Consider the following 20,803-nt stretch of genomic DNA (forward strand, 5'->3'; position numbering starts at 1 on the left):
AAGTTGGTGAATTGGTAAATGAGACCCCAAGAGGTTGCCGGTGACTGAGGTCCCGATATTATCAGCAGCAGTTCACCCATGCACGAATATAGGGAAGTAAAGCGGATATAAAACCATTATAACCATTAGATTAAACGACTGTATGCGAACCATTGAAAAATAGAAATAAGAAGGTTTATATAGAATCCCCTATTATTTAAACGAGTCATCATCATCCATTGGCAGATCACACTCGGGTATTATGGATGTATGTATATCTTTCCCAATCTCTTATAACCTACATACTTCTGCATTTGCTGACCTGTCTGTGTCCAGAATCTCCTCAACCAAGCGTACACAAGTCCTCGCACAACCAACGGCAAGAGTCCATCCCGATCCACCATGACCATAGTTATGAAGGATCCGGCATGTATTAGCTCGACTATCAGCGGAGACTCTGACATTCAAATGGGAGAAGGGCCGCAAGCCCTGTGCAAGAGACCGTGTCTCATTGTCTGCATCCTTGAGGACCGGCAGAAACTCAGTCGCCCGTTCCCACATCGTCTTGACTTCAGGGGAGTCAAGGGAGAGATTTAGCTGCCAGTTGTTGCGTTGAGTGATTGAGCCGATAACAAGCGTATCGTCGTTACGAGGAGCAATGAAGACTGTTTTGCTCACTGAGCCATCATGATTCATCTGAGCCGGAAGAAGGAACGCATGATCCGCTGGGTATCCCTCAGGTCTCTTGATCTTCTTGACTACTCCGCGAACGGGGAATATCTGAGTATCGGTTACAAGCTCGCGAGCTCCTATGCCGCTTGCATTGACGATTATATCGGCGTGGTATTCGCTCAGTAGCTCTTGCTCATGGAGATGAAGATCACCAACAATTTCTCTAGTCTCTAGAACCGCCTCTTTGCTTTGAACAAGTCTCATCAGAAACGTCATGGCCACATCAGTATCAATCATGGGAGCTGCATGCTGATATGCGCAAGCAACATTAAACTGCTTCTTCGGGTCCACTAAGTCTGCTACCACTTGTGAGTTGACGTTCTTGCCTCCATTAGCATCAGCCATGCAATGATAATTAACTTTCAACTGATCCCTGAAAGGCGAATCCACGCCCTCATCCAATGTCTTCATCTCAAAATATTTGTCATAATGTCTGTCATCGCAGCGACAGCCACGGGACTCTTCCTCAATTGGCTGTTGAAAGAACTGAAACAAGGTCTTCATCTTCGCACCAAACGTCCCAGCCCCAGCAGCCTGTTCCAGACCATTACCAATAAGCTCATCTCGGTCGGCCATCAACCGATAGAACTCAAAACTCTGCATAGCCCACTCCCGATACTGCTCCAGAGTCGAGTACCCAAACAATGGAGTCTCAATCTCAGTGACCCCACAACCACCAGGCGGGTACTCCCACAAAGCCCCAGCAATCTGCGAAGTCAACGGCTTCGTAAGACTTACCCATTCCTTAGACACGATAGTGACGCGGTAGCCCTTGTCAAGGAGAATCCAAGCCGTCATCAGACCGCTAACGCCACCTCCAATGACAAGGACATGCTTGGAGCGGTTTTGCGCCTTTTTAGCGCTTTCTGGTATCTCTGCGGCTGTGGAGAGCGTTAGCTCTTCTGGATAGCCTGGGAAGGCCTTGAGGGTGATTCTTGTTGCCATTGGAGGAAGAAATTCTTGTATTAGAAGTTGAGATTAGGGAGAAATGCGCTTGATTTCTGTTTCATATACCAAGTGTACAAACAGGAGACACGGTCTGCTCTTTTATAAAAGCAATCCTTGCACTCGCAACATTTATCCCCATTAAACCACACCATGTCAGACCATTGTTATGCATAGCTATGGTTTTATTGATTGATGCCTTCGAAGGTTACCGCTTTTTCAAGAACTGTATAATCTTACCCCTCCCACACATTCCAACAGATTCGCCGCCACAATCGTTGAACACATTGCAATAGATCAGTTTGCTCAGAGTAGCTCTCCAGTCTGACTTTGGAATCTCAACGCTCCCTGGATGTTCTACGCTGTCTCGGCGGACTTGTGGGGCATGGTATGTATAACATAGCGTGATATAAGTCTTCACATTACACCGTACAGGACGATCATCAAGAGATTGACAAAATATAGGTTGGTGTGCGCAATTGCTGCAGGATCCCATATACTCTATTCTGTAACCTGCAGAAACCAGGATTCTGAGGCATGTAGAACCCGGTCTGGACTCTAACCCTATCCGAATTCACCCGTGGGTCTGGTTACTGTTTGCTCAGTTGTGCCGGTGGGTGGTATGTTTGCTGGTATGGTTGACAATCTTGGGGAGGGCGTGTACTTGTTTGATTTGTTAGGGTTGGGGATCCAGATGCTTAATTTTACGTCCATTACACGTATCATGTACTGTTCCCTGGATCTATTTCGGCAATTGGCGTACCACGCTAGTTATTGCAAGCATGCCTTGAAGGGGGGATATCAGCGATTCGAAAAACGAAAACTGCATTGGGTACTGCTAAATAGAACTTCTATGGTAATCTCTACCATCAATGTTTGACTTTTTCGAAGAAAAAAGTTTCAAACAAGCATACTGTACATAATCGACATCTGGCGGTCCTGTCCCGTGTCTACCGGCCAGGGAAAATAAACTAGAAACGCGAAAGGATAATCCAGACTCCAACGCATCGAGTCAGAATGAGCTTCTTGAGATGAAATTATGGTTTGTCATATATTTATTGCTGCTGAGGCTGGTCCAAGGCACCGTCCTTTCTCATCATCGTCTCCGGATCCCACACAGGGTTCTTCAGGTTTGTCAGTCCGGCGCTGTTCTCACAGGTGTCTCTTCCACTCATTGGGCCAGGCGCAGGAACTTTGACGGTCTTTCCGGCGTCAGTGGCGGTCGCGGACTCCTTGAGTGCGGTGAGGAGAGTCTTCATGGACTCGGGAGTAAGGTCCTCGTAGTAGTCGTCGTTAATCTGGACCATAGGGGCGTTGACACAGGCGCCCAGGCACTCGACCTCGAGCAAGGTGAAAAGTCCATCCTCGGTGGTGTGTCCGGCGGTGATGCCGAGGTGTTCCTCGATAGCTTCAAGGATCTTGGTGCTACCGCAGCCTCCAAGCTGGCATGGCGTCTGGTCCCAATCACGTCAGCAGATGTACACTTCTTACGCCAAACCTGTAAAAGACAATGGTTCTCATACCGTTGTGCAAAGCTGAACAAAGTATTTGCCAACAGGCTCACGGTTGTACATGGTATAGAAAGTAGCGACTTCGTAGACACGCATGGGGGGCATCTCCAGGAGGCGGGCGACCTCGTTCATGACGCTAATGCTTGTGAAGCCGTGCTGACGCTGGCCCAGATCCAGGAGAGGCATGACGGCTGCCTTCTTGTACTGGGGGGGATAGCGCTTGAGGATCTCATCGATCAATCGTTGGTTCTGCTCGTTGAACGTGAACGGGATGCTCGGGTTGTTGGTAGGCTTGTTGCGGTGCTGGGAGCCTATCGGTCAGCAAAGACACGTTCTTGGAATCTCCCCCCCTCATCTTAACACCAATTGAGGAAAGGTAATGTATCCGAGGAGGTTGTGACAGCCAATATTTTTCAATGTACTATCGCAAAGATAACGTGAACATACCACGGAGAGGGAGTCGCTGCAACGTTGCGGACCAGCTGAGAACGGTCTGCATTGAGTCTTGGGGGCGCGCTGGAAGAACTGACGACCGACCCGAGGGACGGCGGGGAAGAATTTGGAAGCCATTGCTGGCGGGAGAGAGGGGATATGAGTGGACGGGGGAGGAGGGGAGCAACACTGATGGATTGATTATTGAAGGTGGACGATCGATTTGGAGTCGAAGAGGCGTTTTGCGGGAGCTGCGGTCGGCCAATCAGCGGCGACAGATTACTCCCGCCTTGTGTGCCAATCATTCATTACTAACCCCCAATTGAGAGAGGGTCGTTCTATCCATATCAAATTCAACTACTACTACATGGAAATGATTTCAAAATTAATCTGAATTACCACCAAGACACCCATTGGTACTAATGGGCTGCTAACTCAGTCTGTCTCCGTTGACATTCCAATCAACCACAACTATAAACGCTCGTCATGCATATAACATCGTCATCATTAATAGCCATCAACTTCCCTCTCCCCTAGGCACTAATCCTATAGTGACGGCGACTCTTTCACACATCCTCGAGCTTATAGACCTCATATGCGACCTCCTCATAAGGATGCGCCTTAATCAGCGCATCCACCGCCTGCAACATGATGCTCCGACCGAAACACATCACTTCGACCTTCATCTCCTCCACCATTTCCAACGCTCCTGCAGCTCCGATCGCGGGATTAGCTTCATCAGACGGTAGGAATTGACCTTGACCTGGCATCTGGAAGCAGCATTTGGTGTATTTGCCGCCCGGGAAGGTCCCTGCTCCGGTCGCGAAGATGGCCTCTTTACACGCTTCAAGGTGGGAATGCGGGACGAAGAAAACGAGTTTGTACCGGCCTGAGGCTGAGGCGGAGTCTGAGGACATGGTTCTTCCTTGATAAATGTAGTTGTTGGTTTTTGCGGCGGTTGTAGAGCGTGGGGGGAAATGGAGAATAATAGTAGCTGGTGGCTGACGGAACCCGCAACGGATGGAATTGTGTAGGGGTCGCAAGACGGCTCTGCAACCTATCAGGGTGAGAGTGGAGGGGATGGTTGGGCGCATTTGCCTATGATCTGGACAATTTTACCAATGAAATAAAATGTACCCTATTTTGTTGGTTATTCCTGTCTTTATTCGTCCTTCTTCTTGGCAAGTGGTGTCGTATGTTAGTAATCTTTGCGTAGAACATCATCAGAACTATGAGGAAGTGCAATATTCTACAAAGTTGAGGAGTCCATGAATTCCCCTATCGGGTCTTCTAATCCTATATTTCCTTCAAAAATTGTGCTTTATTTTCTTTACATTAATCAGTTACGTTGGTTATGTTTGCAATTAAGGATACACTTCGAACCTTAACGGAACCCTACACGGAAATATATAAGTTGGGCAGTTCTTTGGGCATGAGGTGAATGTATGTGAAATTTAAGCCCTACTAGAAGCATAGAGTATCCTTACTGTAGTAACTGGAACTTCAAAGTCCTCTTATCCTTCCTTCCCCCCAATTGCAGCATAATCATCTAAATAATCTCTATTTTGCATCTACCCATACTGCTACATAATGGCAGAAAGGAGAATAAAGTATAGCGGTTACCAATAATCTACAAAACCCAAATACCTCTCAGTATACTAATGACGAAAGTAGAGAAAATAGTACAGTACTCAACTCAATCCTGCGACATGCCCAAACCATAAGCATGCAATCTCAAAAATTACGAGCCCTAATACTAGACCTAAGCACAACAGTGGGAAGCTAACGTCCAGTTTATTCCTGGTTTTTAGCAGAGCAGCAGGTGTCCCCTGTTACCATCATTGAAAACAACCCCACAAAACCTCTACTGAGGATAAGTGTGAAGAACCCACCCCAGACCTGAATCCTCCTTAAGCTTCTTGTCGAAGTTCTCCTGCCGCTTGTCCGGGGAAGACGGTATATATATTTAGAATGGAGATGTTCATTGCTCGAGTTAATTATCGTACATCGGTGAGGAAAAGCTACCCGCTCAAACAGCAGCAATATGTCTCTGCACATGATCATCAATACGCTTCAAGAGCTCAGTCTTCCTCTCCTCCCCAATCCAGCTCCCCCTAATACTATTCTCAGCAATAACCCTCCACTCGTCCACCGTCAGCTGAAACGCCTCCTGCACAGCACAATAATTATCCAGAATATAACCCCCAAAGTATGCCGGATCATCACTATTAATAGAGAACATAACACCCGCATCCAAGAACTCGCGAATAGGAACATGCGCTATAGACTCGACACAACGCAACTGCAGATTCGAAATCGGACAAACAGTCAACATAACCTGATCCCTCACCACCTTCTCCATAAGCACAGGATCCTCCACAAGCCGAATACCATGGTCGATACGCTGGGCACCCAGCTCCAGCGCAGCACTGATATACGACGGATCGCCCTCCTCGCCGGCATGGGCCGTCAGCCTGATGCCCTTCGCCGAGGCCGACGAGTACAGCTCCCGGAACATGTCCTTGGGGGGGCCGACTTCCGTCGACGACCAGCCTAGTCCATGGACGACCTCGTTGTCGAAGTGTTGCTGATCCAGGGCTTCCTGGTACACTCGTGCGGCGTTGTCGACGGGGAGATGGCGCACGAAGCATAGGATGAGACGGGTCGTTAGACCTAATTCCCTCTCGGCACGCTGGCAGCCGGCCACGAAGCCTGAGACGATGGTCTCGTAGGGGATTCCCCGGTCTCGGTGGACTTGCGGGTCGAAGAAGACTTCTGCGTGGTGGACGCCGTCGGCGTGGGCTTTTTGGAAGTAGGCCCAGGCGAGGTCTGCGAAGTCGGATTCATGGTGCAGCACTGACATGCCGATGAAGTAAAAGCGGAGGAAGTCGTCGAGAGATGTGAAATGGCCGTAGCGGTGGCTGAGAGTTTCTATGGACTCGTAGGCTGGTTCGTCAGGGAGTGAGACGTTGTTTCTCTTAGCTAGTTCGAAGATTAAGTCCGGGGCTAGACAGCCTTCTAAATGGACGTGGTGCTCGCATTTGGGGAGACCGTGCAGGAAGTCGTGGAGATCGGATTTGCACATTGTCTTGTCCTGAGACTGTACTAGGTTTAATCCAGAAGATAGTATAACAACAGTGATCCAGAAGGGTATCAAATCTTATAAAGTGTTTATGTATAGAAAGAGTGTCTTATAAAAGAGAGTGTATAAAGAGAAACAATGTTGAGGCTTGTGACCTTCGATGTGCCGATCTGAAGTTTTTAGTCAACTACATTCATTCATTATTATGGATCATGCATACAAAGAATCTTAATTTCTGTCTCCTGCTTGTTTCAAATTTCAAGTAATATATCAGTCAAGTGGGCTCGTTGAACTAATCAGAAATCAATGTCGGGTCATGCTGTGATAATATTGGGCCACAAAAACAGTCTGAAATTTTAAATACATGGTAGGTACAGATGATTTCAAAACTGTGAAATTTAAATTCAATATCTTCTAATCAACTGAGACCCACATGACTTCCACCAAATCTTCAGTCCAGATAAGGCGCAATCTGATAAGCCAACTCAAACCCTAGTATTCTGTACTATAATCGTAGACGGTCATGAGGGGTCGGAGACCTCCGATTTCTGAGCGCCGGAGGGCGGAGACAAATAACATGATTATGGAGAGTTTATATCCGTAAATGGAAGCTTTTCTGTCTCAGGTATAATCTGTTGTCATTTTTGTGAGGATCATCTCAATTCGTAGTTGAATTATAAACGCAATAGTAAGCTCTATCTATAACCAGGTACCAGGAAGAAGGGGAAAAAATATGTAACCAGAGCATCGTCTACCCTTTTAGCATGAAGTCTATACATTTAGACTCGCAATTCTGCCCCCGCAGCTTTACGGAGACGATTCATGACGGCAGCTGCGCGATCGCCTTGCTGATCCGAGATCCCCTCTACATAGATGACATCCACCTCCATTTCATCCATGGCCCGCAGCGCTGCAAATAGCCCGCGCGCAATGGACTCGACGTCTGGCCCGAGATGACAATCAAAAGCCTCCTTGAATGCGGGACTACGACCGGAGTTGCCCTTGATGGGAACAGAGAATCCTGCAAGTCCGTCAATCAATGACGGAAGGGGCTTGAGGGTTTTCTCGATCTCTTCATCAGATAATAATCCGAGACCCCGCTTCCAGTGCTTCGTTCGTACAATACCAATCATATGTGCCCCAATCGCCGTATCTTCCAGGTCCTTGCGGATATGCTTGGTGACAGACAGCTCCTTGGAGCCAGCTTCGAAAAGTACCACACGTGCCTTGGGAGAATAGTGTCTGTATTTCATACCCGGTGCCCGAGGGATCTCCTTAACGTCAAGAGTACCATCATGGTATCCAAGTTGTACATTTTCCCATCCCACACATGCCCGGATCTCTTCAATGCCAATACCGCCTGGTCGCAGAATGGCAGGAGGGTCACACAGACCATCAACCACGGTGCTCTCAACGCCCACACCGCATGAGCCACCATCAATGATTAGCTCAATACGGCCCTGGAGATCATGATACACATGCTCCGCCGCTGTCGGGGATGGTTTGGTCGATGCGTTCGCCGAGGGTGCCGCCAGCGGCCGGTCCGCAACATGGATCAACAGCCGTGCAAGCGGCGAAGAAGGCATGCGCGCCCCAAACGTCGTCAATTTAGAAGTAACTTCCTTCGCCAGAAGTGACCCAGATGGGTTCGGAAGAAGAATTGTAAGAGGACCTGGCCAGAAACGGGCAATCAAGGATTGATAGACGGAAGGAATTGAGTTTCTTGCGCTATCGGATGCGCTCATAGAACCCGATTCCTGCGGGTTGAGTAGCCGTTCCAACATTTCGAGGGAGTCGATATGCACAATTAACGGATTGTCCGATGGTCTTTGCTTGGCCTTGTAGATCCCTTGCACCGCATCGCTTCGTGTCGCATCGGCTCCAAGTCCGTACACTGTCTCTGTAGGAAACGCAACAGGAATATTGCTCGTCCGAAGGAGTTGAGCAGCCTCCTCAATTGCGGCAGCTTCTGGTGTTTTATTGCTGCGCTCACTATCCCACCACTCTGCAAGGGATTTATTCCCGGGGCCTTCTTTATTCAATCGACGGACCGACAAGATCCGAGTTTTCTCCTTGGAAGACATGGTGGTGGTAGTGCTCAAAAACCTCGTAAAGCTGCGCGGACAGCCGCCAGCGACAAGGCGAGAGACGAAGGAAACCAGCTTCGCTGATATAGTCGGCAAAACTTCAGAAGTACGGACGAGCGTCGCAGGGTGACTCAAAACGCGAATAGATTGGGTGGTGGGGGGAGAGCGTTTTCGGCCCTACAAAGTCTTATTTGTTAGGCAAATTCCAAGTGGAGTCCGTCCAGGCCAGACGCCCCTCCTTGAGGGACTTACCCAACTAGATAGAGATTTTGCGAAAAGACTGATTGTCGCCAATTGCGGTCTTTGAACCAGCCGAAAATTTGATCTTTCCGATGACGTCGATTTGCAGGTATGACTAAGCGGTTTAACTGTGTAGTTATGCAATACAGAATAGTACATACAACTTAACTCTGATACAGTATAAGTACTGGCTCTCGAAATGAGAATGGAGGTCTATACAGAAGAGTATCTCGAGGAGGTCCAGAGTGAAAAGGGTTCGTTGGCGGATCTTCATGTGTGACCCGAACGTTGATTCAGGATGGTGGACATTGTTGACCATCCCAAGGTATCATACTTATAGATATGGAAGACTAATAATACAACATGCCAAAGGCTATGTACACAATCGTAGTCTATTTCTTCTTTCCACCCTTTCCGCCTTTGTTACCACTGCCACCACCTTTTCCTTTTCCTTTGCCATCGCCTCCTCCACCACCGCCGGCTCCAAGCATAATTCGCACCTTCCCAACAGGAACGCTGTTGATGATCTCGGTCTCTTTCCATGCCTTGATCAAATCACCTTCCCGAGCCCGGAGTTTCTCTGCATCAGCAAGACTGATGCCAGCTTCTTCAGCATATTCCTTCTTAACCTTTCCGGTGGTGGTCTCAGCCACCCATCGTCCGAGTATCTCCTTGACAGCCTTGCCCTTCTTCACCGCACCTGGCTGCAGTTTGACCTTGTATCTGTATCGACTCAATGCTGACCAGGGAGCACAGACTGGAATGGCTGCAAGGATCTCGTCCTCAGGACGAGGCATCCCAATCAATGCTGGGATCCACTCAAGGTCTGCTGCCTCCGCGGCAGCCGTTTCTTCGTCGTAATCATCACCACCTTCCTCAAGTAAAGCCTGTCGTCTGCGTTCGGCTTCTGCAGCACGCTCATGCTGCGCCTGACGACGCTTCCTCTGTGCCTCGGCTTCTTTCTCGCGATTTGCCTTAGCTTCAGCGGCCGCAGCAGCCTTACTAGCTTTGCCTTTGTTGGCCCCAAGCAAACGGAGAGCAAGTTCACGATCTTCATCATCCTGATCAGCGTACTTGGTCGCCGCTTTCTTGGCTTTCCCTTTCTTGCCTCGGGTAGGTGCCGGTGCCTGTTTTGCGTTCGCTGCTTTGGTAGTTGAGTTCTTGCCCGGGGCTTGTTGGCTAGCCTCGGGCGAATCAGGAGACTTCCCCTTCCGAGGCGATTGCCTGGCCGTTGCGGAGAGCTGGTGTTCGCTTTCATCCCCTACCGGATTGCTTTCATCTTCTGCTGGTGCATCTGCTAAAGATGCCTCTACTTCTTCCTCATCCAACGCATCCGTTTGCTCTTCTGGCTTATGGGCAACACCTTCACCATCCGATCCGGTATCCTTTTCTCCCTCCTGTGCGGCCTCAGTATGAGGAGACTCCGATGGTCCACGCTGCAATGGATTTCGAGCGGGAAGTGAATCGGCATTATCTTGTTCGTTATCCGAGTCCGAGCTTTGCTCTTCAGCTTGTTCTTTAGGGTCTTCAGAAGGTTTAGGAGCTTCTTCTGTCTCCTGTTGTTGCTCAGGGGGCTGTGTGCTTTCCCCAGCTTGCTCGTGACCACCCTCTGCGGTTGACTCGGCCGCTTCAGGCTCGTCAGCAAAGTGAGTTTTGTGGTTTTTCAGGCTGTCTTTGCTAATTTGGAACGTCACCCCGAAACCTAGAACGAGTTGCGACGGGGCAAGGAAGTTCTTCTCTCCCTTGACCGAGAAATCTCCCAGAGGAAGAAGCCCACCCGCTTCAGCAGTTTTTGTTATCTGACTAGCCGGGGCCCACCATGCAGACATGACAGCTTTGGAATCCCATGCACTCGATGTGGCAACGCATAGATTGCCAGCCTGTGAAAGAGTGCTTGGTGGTATAGGCGCGTTAGGGTTTTTCGATCTATTCTTGACAATCATGGGTCTAGCTCCTTCCAAATCTGCATGCACGAAGATATCCCCTTTCTTAAGATGGCGGCGGTAGAGCATCTCGCTCTGCATAGCGTCTCGACCACTACAATAGTTAGCACATATCCATACGAACGGGGTAATGACAAAACCTACCCCAGGACAAGGTAACCTTCCGAGGAGATGAAGAAAAGGAACTTCTCAAACCAGAAGGGTTGTCGGGTTTGCCGGAGAGTTTGTTTCTCTTTCTTCATGCCCCGTTTAAGGTCTTCCGTTACTTTCTTTTCGTGGCTTTTGAGGGCTTTGGTAGATGACTGGGCTGTTCTTTGTTCCTTAACTGCAGCCTGTTTCTTCTGCTCATAGTACTGCTTTGCATTCGCCCATGGAGAAATACCCAGATCGATGTCAATAGTCAATACCGACGGAGGTTGTTGGCTTTCGCCATTATCCTGCTCGTCCTCGGATTCCTCAGACTCGTCGCTCGAAAATAGCTCGTCTCCTTCATCTTGTTCGTCGCCGGCTTCCCCAAGAAGCAATGTGATCGTGTTTTCATGGAGCTTCAAGGGTAGTTTGATAATTCTTGCCACAGGGTTTCCTCGGCTCTGCTCCATTTCGATAAGACGCGCGATTTCTACCCAGTCCATGCCCTGAGCGATCAAGCCATTGACCGCATCCATGGCCTCTTGGACTCGATAGACATTATCCTCGACCGCATTTGCTTTGCGAATATGTAGCTCTTGTTGTTCTTTGAGAGCACCGATTTTTTTCTCATGCTCTTGTCTCACTGCATCAAGCTTTCTCTTCGCTGCCTCCTCGCGCTCTGTAAGCCGTGATTCCAGCTTCTGGGTCTCGATCGAAGAGAAATATTCGTCAACCGTGGCATTCAACGAGGGAAATTCCAGGATGCTAATGCCCGGTTTCCCTTCAAACTGCCGAGGCTTGAATGGGTGGAAATCCTCGTAGAGAAGGTTGGCTGTCTCCGAAGGCTTCTCATTCTCACTAGTCGCCTGAGAAACACTGCGATTATCTTCTTTCGCAACGATGTAACCAGGGTGACTCTCTTGCGTTGAAAGTCTCGTATTCTCCTTCTGGGCCTCTTGCAAAACACCGTTAACCTCCTGAAGCAGGCTTTCGTCCTGTAGTACCTTATCCAATGGTGTTGTTGGATCAACCTCCTTGTTCACAAAAGCATGGTCCAGCAAAAGGGGAGGGTATTCTGGGAAGCCTTGAGAGAGAGCCTTCCTTAACACATCCGCATTCTTCTTCTTCGACTTTTTTGGTGCTCCATCCTCATGCGCAAATAGCGCTTTCGCCTTCTCCAGTGTCGCCCTGATCCTCTCCAACGTAATTTCCGGGATCCCGTGGTAGTTCTGTTTGTTCGTCACTGTGTATTGAATCCCAACTCTCGCCTCCTCTCCCTCGCTAGCAGAGACCTGGCGGTATAGAGCCAAAATATTATGTTCGCGGTCGGTGATAATGATGTTTCCCCCCGCAAAGAATTCCAAGAACAGGTGGTACATGCCATCGCTGAATGAGATGTCAATAACGCGATCAGTGCCGATCTGCTTAACCGAAGTGATACGTCGCGATCTAAGGAATTTGCGCATGCGTGTCACAAAGGGCGATGGCATGGAAGCCGTCGCCCGCGAATATTGGGTGACATGGCATCGGAAGCCTGAGTCGACGATGAGCTGCTTGCGATGATCTGGTTTTGCAAGTTTGAACAAAAAGATCCTCTTGGGACAGCGACCCGCGTTAGTTGGATACATAAATTTAGTGGAAAATCAAGGACCTACCGATGAGAGATCATATATGTTCGATACTCGTAAATTGACGATCTCCGAGGCGAGTTCCTGGGAGATGACCTGAGAGGTTCGTGTATGAGTCCAACTGAGTTCCGTTCAAAGTCACGAGCATCCGCCAAAGCATACCTTAACGTCCAATGACGAGAATCGCTGCTTCATCTTTTTGTGCTAATTTTAGCTTGGGACTCCAGGGAAATGAGCCAGTACTGCGAAAAGTGGCTGATGGGCAAGAAGTTTGCAAAGACCAAAATGGGACCAGCGTAGGCAAAGAGCGTGACGTATGCGGGGCAGTTTTTCACTATTTATCGATCGCTTTTCCATGCCATTCGATAGTGCTATTAACCGCATAAGCCCAGCCCACAAAATTGTGGAGAATATCATAAATGAAATCGGTATTTTCTACTCTGGCTAGAATGCTGTTTGTCTGATCTTTTGTTGCTTTGTTTCTTCTGCGATATCTCGAGACTGCGTGAGACAAGGGATTGTCCTCCCCTGCCAACAAATGACAAGTGTAAACCCGCATCAGATCATGAAGGAGGTATCTCTATAGAATCTTCAGGTCTCCCCCGAAGTAAAAGAACGAGGCAATCAAATAAATCAATCAACATCGTAAAATAAATAAGCAACACGCACAGTACCACGCCGGGACCAGCCACATAGTATTAAACGAAGAAAGATAAAAATAAGACATCAAATGCATAACCATGCAAGAAATCAACCCAATTTAAACACGCCCAAGTGGTATGTAAGCCCCTCTACATCTGTCGCAAACCTTCGGCCAAACGCCGCTTTCCAAGCTCCCAGGCATTGAGCAGACCTTGTTCGGACAGATCGATGCTCTTCAGATTCGGCGCATCGGCCTGAGGGGCACGGCTCACACGCGAGGAGATAAGAACAGGGTCCGTCTCGAGAATAATACCATCATCAATGATTTCATCGATAGCCAAAGCAACGAGATCGTAGTTCTCGACAATCGTGCGCTTGTCAGTAGCACCCCTATCCCGAAAGAAAAGTGAACGTTAGTTTCCACCAACCTACTACCGTACCCAGTGGCGTATCTCGAAAAACACCGAGACCAAGAAACAGGGGAGGATATAACATACTTGAACAAGATACCCAAAGCATCCCTCAACGACAGCACGACATTATAAAGCAAGACTTCGTTCTCGTCAGCACTCCCGACAACGTAGAGCATGACATCGCTCTCCATCTTGAAGACGACGATCCGGTTGTCGTATAGGATCACATCGCTGTTCTGCTTGTTTGTCTTCTCGAGGAGACCCTGTTCGAAGGCCTTCTGTTCTTTGAGCGTAGGATAGGGGTTTGCGCCAGGGTAATCGGTGGAATTGGGGGCAGCACCGGCCGGGGGGTGAGGCGGAGAGTAGTATTTGGCGAAGATGCGAGAGCCGTCGTCGGCCGACATTAGGAGGACGGCATTGACGGAGAAGAGGGACAGGGAGCCGGGCATTTTTAATTGGGGTATTCTTTTTTTCTGCTCTTTTTGAATTGCGTGTGTGGTTTTCGGTCTTTGTGTGCTGCTGGTGTAGTTGGTACTATCTATCTATTTACTGTCACGCTGGCCGGTATCCGGAGGTCGTATTAATGTTGTTCCGGAGTATAGGATGAAAGACACCTTTTATATTAACCATGGGTGTGTTAAGCTGGTTTTTTGTTTAGGGAGAAAAAAAAAATTTTGAAGTGAGGCATTTTCTGGGGTTGGAAGAATTTCTGAGAAGAATTGTTTGTAGATCTTATTGAGACATTGTACCTATTTAATTGATATACACAACATGTCCGCAATCAGGACATAGACAGGACTATCAGAGACAAAGTAGTTTCACAAAAAATTATCACTCTATAAACAGAGTATCTCAATCATATGTTCATCAAGGAGAGGGAGACATAAGCAAGGCCGGAATATCGTCATAATCAATCCTCAGCAAATATCCAACAGTAAAAGGTTTCAACGAGCGTCCAAGCATAAACATGGGTAACATGACAAATTCCCCGATGGCGTGGCCATGAAATGTCAAAGAAACATATATAGTAAGTCATCCAACAACACGTTCATCGCCATCATAAAAATCCATAAGATAAAAGGGGATCGAAACATGACGACATTCTGGGTGTTCTAAACGAACAAGACCACAAAAAGGAGTAGACAGGGGGCCTTGTAGGGACAAACGCCAAAAAAAGATAAGATGAAGGAGGAAAATAAGAGGTGGACAGAAGAGCAATTGTCAAAAACTAATGGTTACAACCAAAGACATAATACGGGCTTATGCGGAATCGCCTGTGTTTGGCCGGTTGAACCAGGGGATCCAACTGCCACGGTTCGCCTTCTTCCGAGCTTCTTCGTCGTCTGCTGCCTTGGTTTCACTAACAAGACGCAAGGGACGCAGCTTGCTTTGGGTCATCACCGCTCCAGTATAGTTTGTCATTCCGTTGCTAGAACGAGGAGAGCTCGAGGTTGCACCCGTAGAAGCCGTATCGCCAGGTGGCTCGCTCGTAATACTATTGGAGCTGCTCATTTGGCTAGGGTCGTGCTGACTGGATAGCGATGGGGCGCGGTTACTGCCACTCATGCCAGACATATAGCTCGCTCCAGATAAGACGCTTGCGCGGGATCCAGGTCCCATGAGCGTAGGGCTCATTGGGCCCCCAGAGTTGCGTCCGCGATAAATCTGACCAACCACGGCAGCGGCAGCAACATCGGTCTGTTCTGACCTCGTTCTGCGATGGCCTCTCGCCTGGACACGATTCATGGGGATGCTAGGAGCGGTTTCCGGGTTCTCATGAGGTGTCGCCGGGACAGAGGCCGCGCTTGTTGGAGGTGGCATCATGCTGGAAGGACGTGACCGTTGAGGTCGTTGCGTCGGGCCGGCCACGACAGATCTGGCTCTCTGCAAGAAAGACTGAGCATCCTCCTTGTCGGTGGGCGTTGGTGGAAGTTCCTTGTCAGTACTTGCCCGCTTAGGAGGGTCATTCTCATTCTTGTCCAAAATGGTCTCGAACCCGTCATGTTGCAAGAGACGGCTGATGATGCGCTCGATATATAGGGTTAGGGCTTTGTTCTGGTCTTTCAGCGCCTTGACCTCTGCCTCGAGCTTGCGGGTATTATCGTTATCCGCTCTTGCGTCTACAGACTCAAGTTCATCAGCCAGCGAACCTAAACCGCTACCAGACTCCTTAGTCTCTTCAGCTTCGGGGTGGGCTTCTCGCATGAAGTCGCCCTTGGTGAAGTCACCATTAAGCGTTTTCTCACTAAGGAGTAGCTGGTAGCTCTCGTTGTCCTCCATGAGACGAGCGTTGGCCATACGAGCCTCCAGAAGTTCTTTCTCTAATTCCCGTTGACGGCCGCCACCTTTATTTTCCATCTCCACGAGTTTAATTTGGGATTCTGCTAGTTCGAGGCGAAGGGACTCGATCAATTTATCCTTCTGCAAAAGCAGTGTTGAGTTGCTTCGGGACGGGCTCCGCTCAATCTGAGACGAGGGCGCAAACTGTCCATCAACATCCGGCGAGGACCGATTACGGAAACTGGCTAAAAGCGAAAGTTAGAAACAAAGACCGGGCGAATGTGGAGAACGAGGGGAGAACCATACAAGAACGAGAAACATTTTTATCTGCATCAGAATTGATTCGCTCCCTCTGGGCTAGGGAATCCTTAAGACGCTGGATGGTGGCCTGCATCTCTTCCTCCCGGCTCACCTGCTGCTCCTTCTCCTGAAGCATGGCGTTCCGTTCCAACTCATGCGCCTGTTCCAGGTCACGTATCTGCCGGACATGGTCACGGATCTCACCATTGAGGGCTTCAATCTTGCTGTCCCTCTCGTGAGCCTGGTCCTCCAGTTTTCCTTGCTCACTGACGGCCTCATCGAGTCGCATTTGCAGGACACCCAACTGCTTCTGGTATTGCTCAGAAGCCGTCTCGGCTTTCTGTAGTTGTTCCCTCAACTCTTCGATGAGGGCAGCATTCTGAGCACGTGCTTCTTCCTCGGAGGGATCGCGGTTCACTTTTGGAACACTCGAGGTGCTGAGGTTGGACCGACCGGGTTTTCTGGCCGCAGCCCGCGCCGACACTGGGGCCGAGCCACGGAGGGATGGAGATCGAGATATGCCATTCGTGGTCGTGCTAGGAGATCGGGTATGGCTTCGTGATGGGGTGCCATTCACCGTAGGGTTTTCTGCGGGCGAGGATTTGGTTGAGCCGCCTGGCGTTCCAGGCTTCCGGGGTGTTGTAGACATTGTCACCGGCAATGACGATGCTCACAACGAGCAGTGAATTGTAAGAAGAAAAGACAACTCGGAAAGGGGCAATTCTAAAGAATTGAAGGCAGTGATGAAACGACCGGGAAATTAAGTGATAAATTTAAGGATCGGGGGAGGTATATAGTAGTAGCGGTCAAAACACAGTGGACACTATGCCGTAGTGGGGGAAGTCTAGTTTGTTAAGTAGTAAAGTAGTAGTAGAATTTATGGCTGGTTCAAATACTAGCCCCCTTTGTTCAAAATATGAAATAAAACAAAACCGACGGGAGAGAAAGAAATTTATAAGCAAGAGGAAGGTATAAATATCTATCAGGGAAAGACAAAAAAAAGGTATATCACGTTAGGGATAATTTCCAGAGTCGAGGAAATTCTGGGGATGGGAAAATGGTGGATGGGCTTATTTTATTACAAACATTAGGGGGGGTTTGATGATCCCGTATGAAAACGGGCACCAAGGCAGTATTAAAGTGGGTAAGTAACGTCTCATACAGCGATAATACGTCTTTCTCAGTTGGTTGCTCAGGAAATTTAGTGCTAGCTCAACTTTTAATTAAATAGCGCAACGGGGACAACAACAATTTGCTATGTACTTTCCTCCTACTCTCTTTTTGCTGGAGGTTGACTCGCTCGTAAGTATGCATGAACTACTCGGATGCATGACTTGACTGCCCGAGAAACTACCCAGAACCAACTATAATACTCCATTCTATTATTTGTTATTAGCATCACCACCATTACTGTGGTTACTGAAGTGAACAGCATATGCAGCAGGGACCCTTTCAACGGAAGACAACTTAACCTAACAACAACCTAACTTAACATATGGCGGGATAAAGATAGTACAGTAGTCATACCGTAAATCACCTTAGTTCCTTGCTGCGTACAGGGTCTCGCCATCTGTCCATCTTAGGAACAAGAATAGAATTTAGTTCACCTGCCACCCAATAAGGAGTTTCATGGCGAGAATCTGCGCCACGTTTGAATAAATGATAACTGACGCCCAACTGTTCTATCCGACCCTCCATTGGGAGATCGACCTCAAGCTACGAAGAAATAGGGTTCGACTGAAGGCAGTGAATGCTGACAGCACATTAGCCACGTCCGATCCATCCCATGGAAAGTAGGGCTGTATTTCTCGTAAGATACGGACTCGATCGTCGGGGGCTGATACAGACCTAATACGTAGTGAAAGTGACCCAAAGAGCGGAATGACTCAGCGGCGGCGGAACGGATCAGGAATAGTCCGAGCGAATATAACGCTCGACCGCCAAACCCCACAAAGGAAAGAAAAAAACTCAACTTCACGATAAGGCCGGAGCGCACCTTTTCAGACTACTCTCAAAGCATACGGAACTACTCAGTTCAACAGCGTAACGATGGCCCCCAAGAGCAAGAAGAACGCCGACTCCATCAACAGCCGTCTGGCTTTGGTGATGAAGTCTGGAAAGGGTATGTCAATCTCTAATTTTCATCGTTTTTGTGGATTTGGACTCGGTTGCTAACCTCCGGTGCAGTCACCCTTGGCTACAAGTCGACCATCAAGACCCTTCGTGTAAGCTTTTCTCGCACACAATTGGAGGCATTCGAGACATGAGATGGGTATCTAACTATTAAATAAAGTCCGGCAAGGCCAAGCTGGTCATCATCGCTGCCAACACTCCTCCTCTCCGCAAGAGTGAGCTCGAGTACTACGCTATGCTCGCCAAGGCCCCTGTTCACCACTTCTCTGGTAACAACGTAAGTGTCCCTTTGTCGCATATGTCTCCTTGCTCCGACACTGCCAACCCTCCCGCTGGAAGGAAGGTCGTGTTGGAGCCGCCCTGAGAAGCCGCAATCTTTGGCTGTGGAGGGTACGTGATAACTGACGTTTGCGCGTAACTACAGATCGAGCTCGGCACTGCCTGCGGTAAGCTCTTCCGCACCAGCACCATGGCTGTCCTCGATGCCGGTGACTCCGACATCCTCACCAGCCAGTAAGTGTAAAGCACGGACAATGTCTTCATGTTATGTCTGGACGATATACAGCCTTGGAAAGCGATGAGGCACGTGATAGATAATGACAAGAAACTTTGCACTTATTAACCATTTGACTTGGTACATCTTCGTATTGGTATATGTAGGATGAACTTGGTAGAAAGTAGTGGAATGTCAAGTGTATGGCGACCATAATTCACAATCAATATTTGCTTCCCTACAAATTTAGCATCACTATCTGTATCTCTATCTCTATAGGTCGTTCAACCTGCATTGGACGTTTGAAATGTCGCCGAAGTCTGACAAATGCGGTCTGGTCGCGGGAGTCGCTGATTGGTGGAGACGGTAGGGTTTAGGGTTTCGCCACTCGTTAGTGGACGCTGCTTGGAAATCAACGTCGGAAGTGCCTGCGTCCAAAAGCCTCCCCTTCCCTTTCGCCTTTCGACACCACCCTTTTCGACAACCTCACCGTTCGCAGGAAGTGCAGCAAGGTCACCTCCAACTCTCAAAATGGCCCGCCGTCCCGCTCGTTGCTACCGCTACTGCAAGAACAAGGTGCGTTGACGGTTTGATGGATTTTTCCCATATTTTCATGTTCTGTGGATTTTTGGCTCGGAATTTCTCGCTTGTGGGGGGGGGAGGAAGCAAAGACGTCAACCCACGTCGAAGGATAGGAGGGAACTGAGATATTGTCATCGCGATATTGTTTCGGATGGATGGACATTTTATTTTTCATCATCGGTCTATCAAGGATCTCCCACTAACATGATGGTTGCTTCATAGCCCTACCCCAAGTCCCGGTTCAACCGTGGTGTTCCCGACCCCAAGATCCGTATCTTCGATCTGGGACGTAAGAAGGCCAACGTCGATGACTTCCCTCTCTGTGTGCACATGGTCTCCAACGAATATGAGCAGCTTTCCTCTGAGGCTCTCGAAGCCGCCCGTATCTGTGCCAACAAGTATGTCGCTTCTCATCGAACCGCAGACTCGATGATAAAGACTGTCGTCGCAAAACATGAAAGAAGAAACTAACAAGCTTCCTTCTCCAGGTACCTCGTGAAGATCACCGGTAAGGAAGGTTTCCACATGCGTATCCGTGTGCACCCCTTCCACGTCATCCGTATCAACAAGATGTTGTCGTGCGCTGGTGCCGATCGTCTTCAGACCGGTATGCGTGGTGCCTTCGGTAAGCCCCAGGGTACCGTTGCCCGTGTGAACATCGGCCAGATCATCCTGTCCGTCCGCACCCGTGACTCCAACCGTGCCGCCGCTATCGAGGCTCTCCGCCGTTCCATGTACAAGTTCCCTGGTCGCCAAAAGATCGTCGTCTCCAAGAACTGGGGTTTCACCCCCGTCCGTCGTGAGGAGTACGTCCAGCTCCGCCAGGAGGGCAAGCTCAAGCAGGACGGTGCCTACGTTCAGTTCCTCCGTGGCCACGGTCTCGTTGAGAACAACATGAAGCGCTTCCCTGACGCCTACGAGTCCCAGGCTTAAATGGAATGAGCTTTAGCGTTAGGACCCATAAAAAGACATGAATTTTTATTATATTCCTCCGGTTACCAATACATGTTCTGTTATTTTGTGATGTCATTTTAGTGTCCTCACGCACGGCGGAGTTGATTTTAATCATGGATTCCTCGGGCTTATTCCTTTTGCGTACTCTCAGCTGTTACCGTAGACTCTGCATCTAGTCACAACTCTTGGCTAGCGATCGTAGTGTATGTACATCTCTCGCGTTGGCTATAATACCCATAAGTCGACCAAGGCTCATAGCCCTATCAGAACCCCCATTCACCTTCCCTAGTACATGACA

At 48.9% G+C, this 20,803-nt stretch overlaps 8 protein-coding genes across 8 annotated transcripts; 2 read left to right on the plus strand and 6 right to left on the minus strand.

Moving 5' to 3' along the window:
• Nucleotides 1–220: 220 nt before the first annotated feature.
• Nucleotides 221–1,803, minus strand: BDV27DRAFT_171722 (uncharacterized protein). Its single transcript, XM_032075672.1, has one exon. The coding sequence runs from the start codon at nt 1,654–1,656 to the stop codon at nt 271–273; it is 1,386 nt and encodes a 461-aa protein (XP_031928460.1). The 5' UTR covers nt 1,657–1,803; the 3' UTR covers nt 221–270.
• A 908-nt stretch (nt 1,804–2,711) lies between these two features.
• On the minus strand, nt 2,712–4,516 carry BDV27DRAFT_144516 (thioredoxin-like [2Fe-2S] ferredoxin-domain-containing protein; the record flags this gene model as incomplete). The annotated part of the gene is made up of 4 exons (XM_032070270.1): nt 2,712–3,110; nt 3,180–3,470; nt 3,615–3,788; nt 4,172–4,516. The coding sequence occupies 4 exons, from the start codon at nt 4,514–4,516 to the stop codon at nt 2,712–2,714; spliced, it is 1,209 nt and encodes a 402-aa protein (XP_031928461.1).
• Nucleotides 4,517–5,578: 1,062 nt separating this feature from the next.
• Nucleotides 5,579–6,960, minus strand: aah1 (adenosine deaminase). Its single transcript, XM_032066667.1, has 2 exons — nt 6,902–6,960; nt 5,579–6,851 (listed from the first exon to the last, which is right to left on the minus strand). Exon 2 carries the CDS (start codon nt 6,682–6,684, stop codon nt 5,629–5,631), a length of 1,056 nt encoding a protein of 351 aa, XP_031928462.1. The 5' UTR covers nt 6,685–6,851; nt 6,902–6,960; the 3' UTR covers nt 5,579–5,628.
• A 500-nt stretch (nt 6,961–7,460) lies between these two features.
• Nucleotides 7,461–12,903, minus strand: BDV27DRAFT_144518 (putative DUF814 domain protein; the record flags this gene model as incomplete). The annotated part of the gene is made up of 5 exons (XM_032070271.1): nt 7,461–8,848; nt 9,436–11,045; nt 11,096–12,675; nt 12,736–12,804; nt 12,871–12,903. The coding sequence occupies 5 exons, from the start codon at nt 12,901–12,903 to the stop codon at nt 7,461–7,463; spliced, it is 4,680 nt and encodes a 1,559-aa protein (XP_031928463.1).
• Nucleotides 12,904–13,145: 242 nt separating this feature from the next.
• On the minus strand, nt 13,146–14,283 carry BDV27DRAFT_105194 (coatomer subunit zeta). The gene is made up of 2 exons (XM_032064375.1): nt 13,848–14,283; nt 13,146–13,740 (listed from the first exon to the last, which is right to left on the minus strand). The coding sequence occupies exons 1-2, from the start codon at nt 14,210–14,212 to the stop codon at nt 13,500–13,502; spliced, it is 606 nt and encodes a 201-aa protein (XP_031928464.1). The 5' UTR covers nt 14,213–14,283; the 3' UTR covers nt 13,146–13,499.
• Nucleotides 14,284–14,477: 194 nt separating this feature from the next.
• BDV27DRAFT_127051 (uncharacterized protein) lies at nt 14,478–17,397 on the minus strand. Its single transcript, XM_032066668.1, has 2 exons — nt 16,350–17,397; nt 14,478–16,288 (listed from the first exon to the last, which is right to left on the minus strand). The coding sequence occupies exons 1-2, from the start codon at nt 16,990–16,992 to the stop codon at nt 15,024–15,026; spliced, it is 1,908 nt and encodes a 635-aa protein (XP_031928465.1). The 5' UTR covers nt 16,993–17,397; the 3' UTR covers nt 14,478–15,023.
• Nucleotides 17,398–18,325: 928 nt separating this feature from the next.
• On the plus strand, nt 18,326–19,098 carry BDV27DRAFT_127053 (60S ribosomal protein eL30). The gene is made up of 4 exons (XM_032066669.1): nt 18,326–18,465; nt 18,531–18,568; nt 18,637–18,753; nt 18,901–19,098. Exons 1-4 carry the CDS (start codon nt 18,393–18,395, stop codon nt 18,991–18,993), a joined length of 321 nt encoding a protein of 106 aa, XP_031928466.1. The 5' UTR covers nt 18,326–18,392; the 3' UTR covers nt 18,994–19,098.
• Nucleotides 19,099–19,428: 330 nt separating this feature from the next.
• Nucleotides 19,429–20,752, plus strand: BDV27DRAFT_127055 (60S ribosomal protein uL16). Its single transcript, XM_032066670.1, has 3 exons — nt 19,429–19,545; nt 19,774–19,949; nt 20,040–20,752. Exons 1-3 carry the CDS (start codon nt 19,501–19,503, stop codon nt 20,482–20,484), a joined length of 666 nt encoding a protein of 221 aa, XP_031928467.1. The 5' UTR covers nt 19,429–19,500; the 3' UTR covers nt 20,485–20,752.
• Nucleotides 20,753–20,803: the final 51 nt, after the last annotated feature.

The sequence above is a fragment of the Aspergillus caelatus genome (assembly GCF_009193585.1).
Source record: "Aspergillus caelatus strain CBS 763.97 unplaced genomic scaffold BDV27scaffold_70, whole genome shotgun sequence".
Taxonomy (NCBI): Eukaryota; Fungi; Ascomycota; class Eurotiomycetes; order Eurotiales; family Aspergillaceae; genus Aspergillus; species Aspergillus caelatus.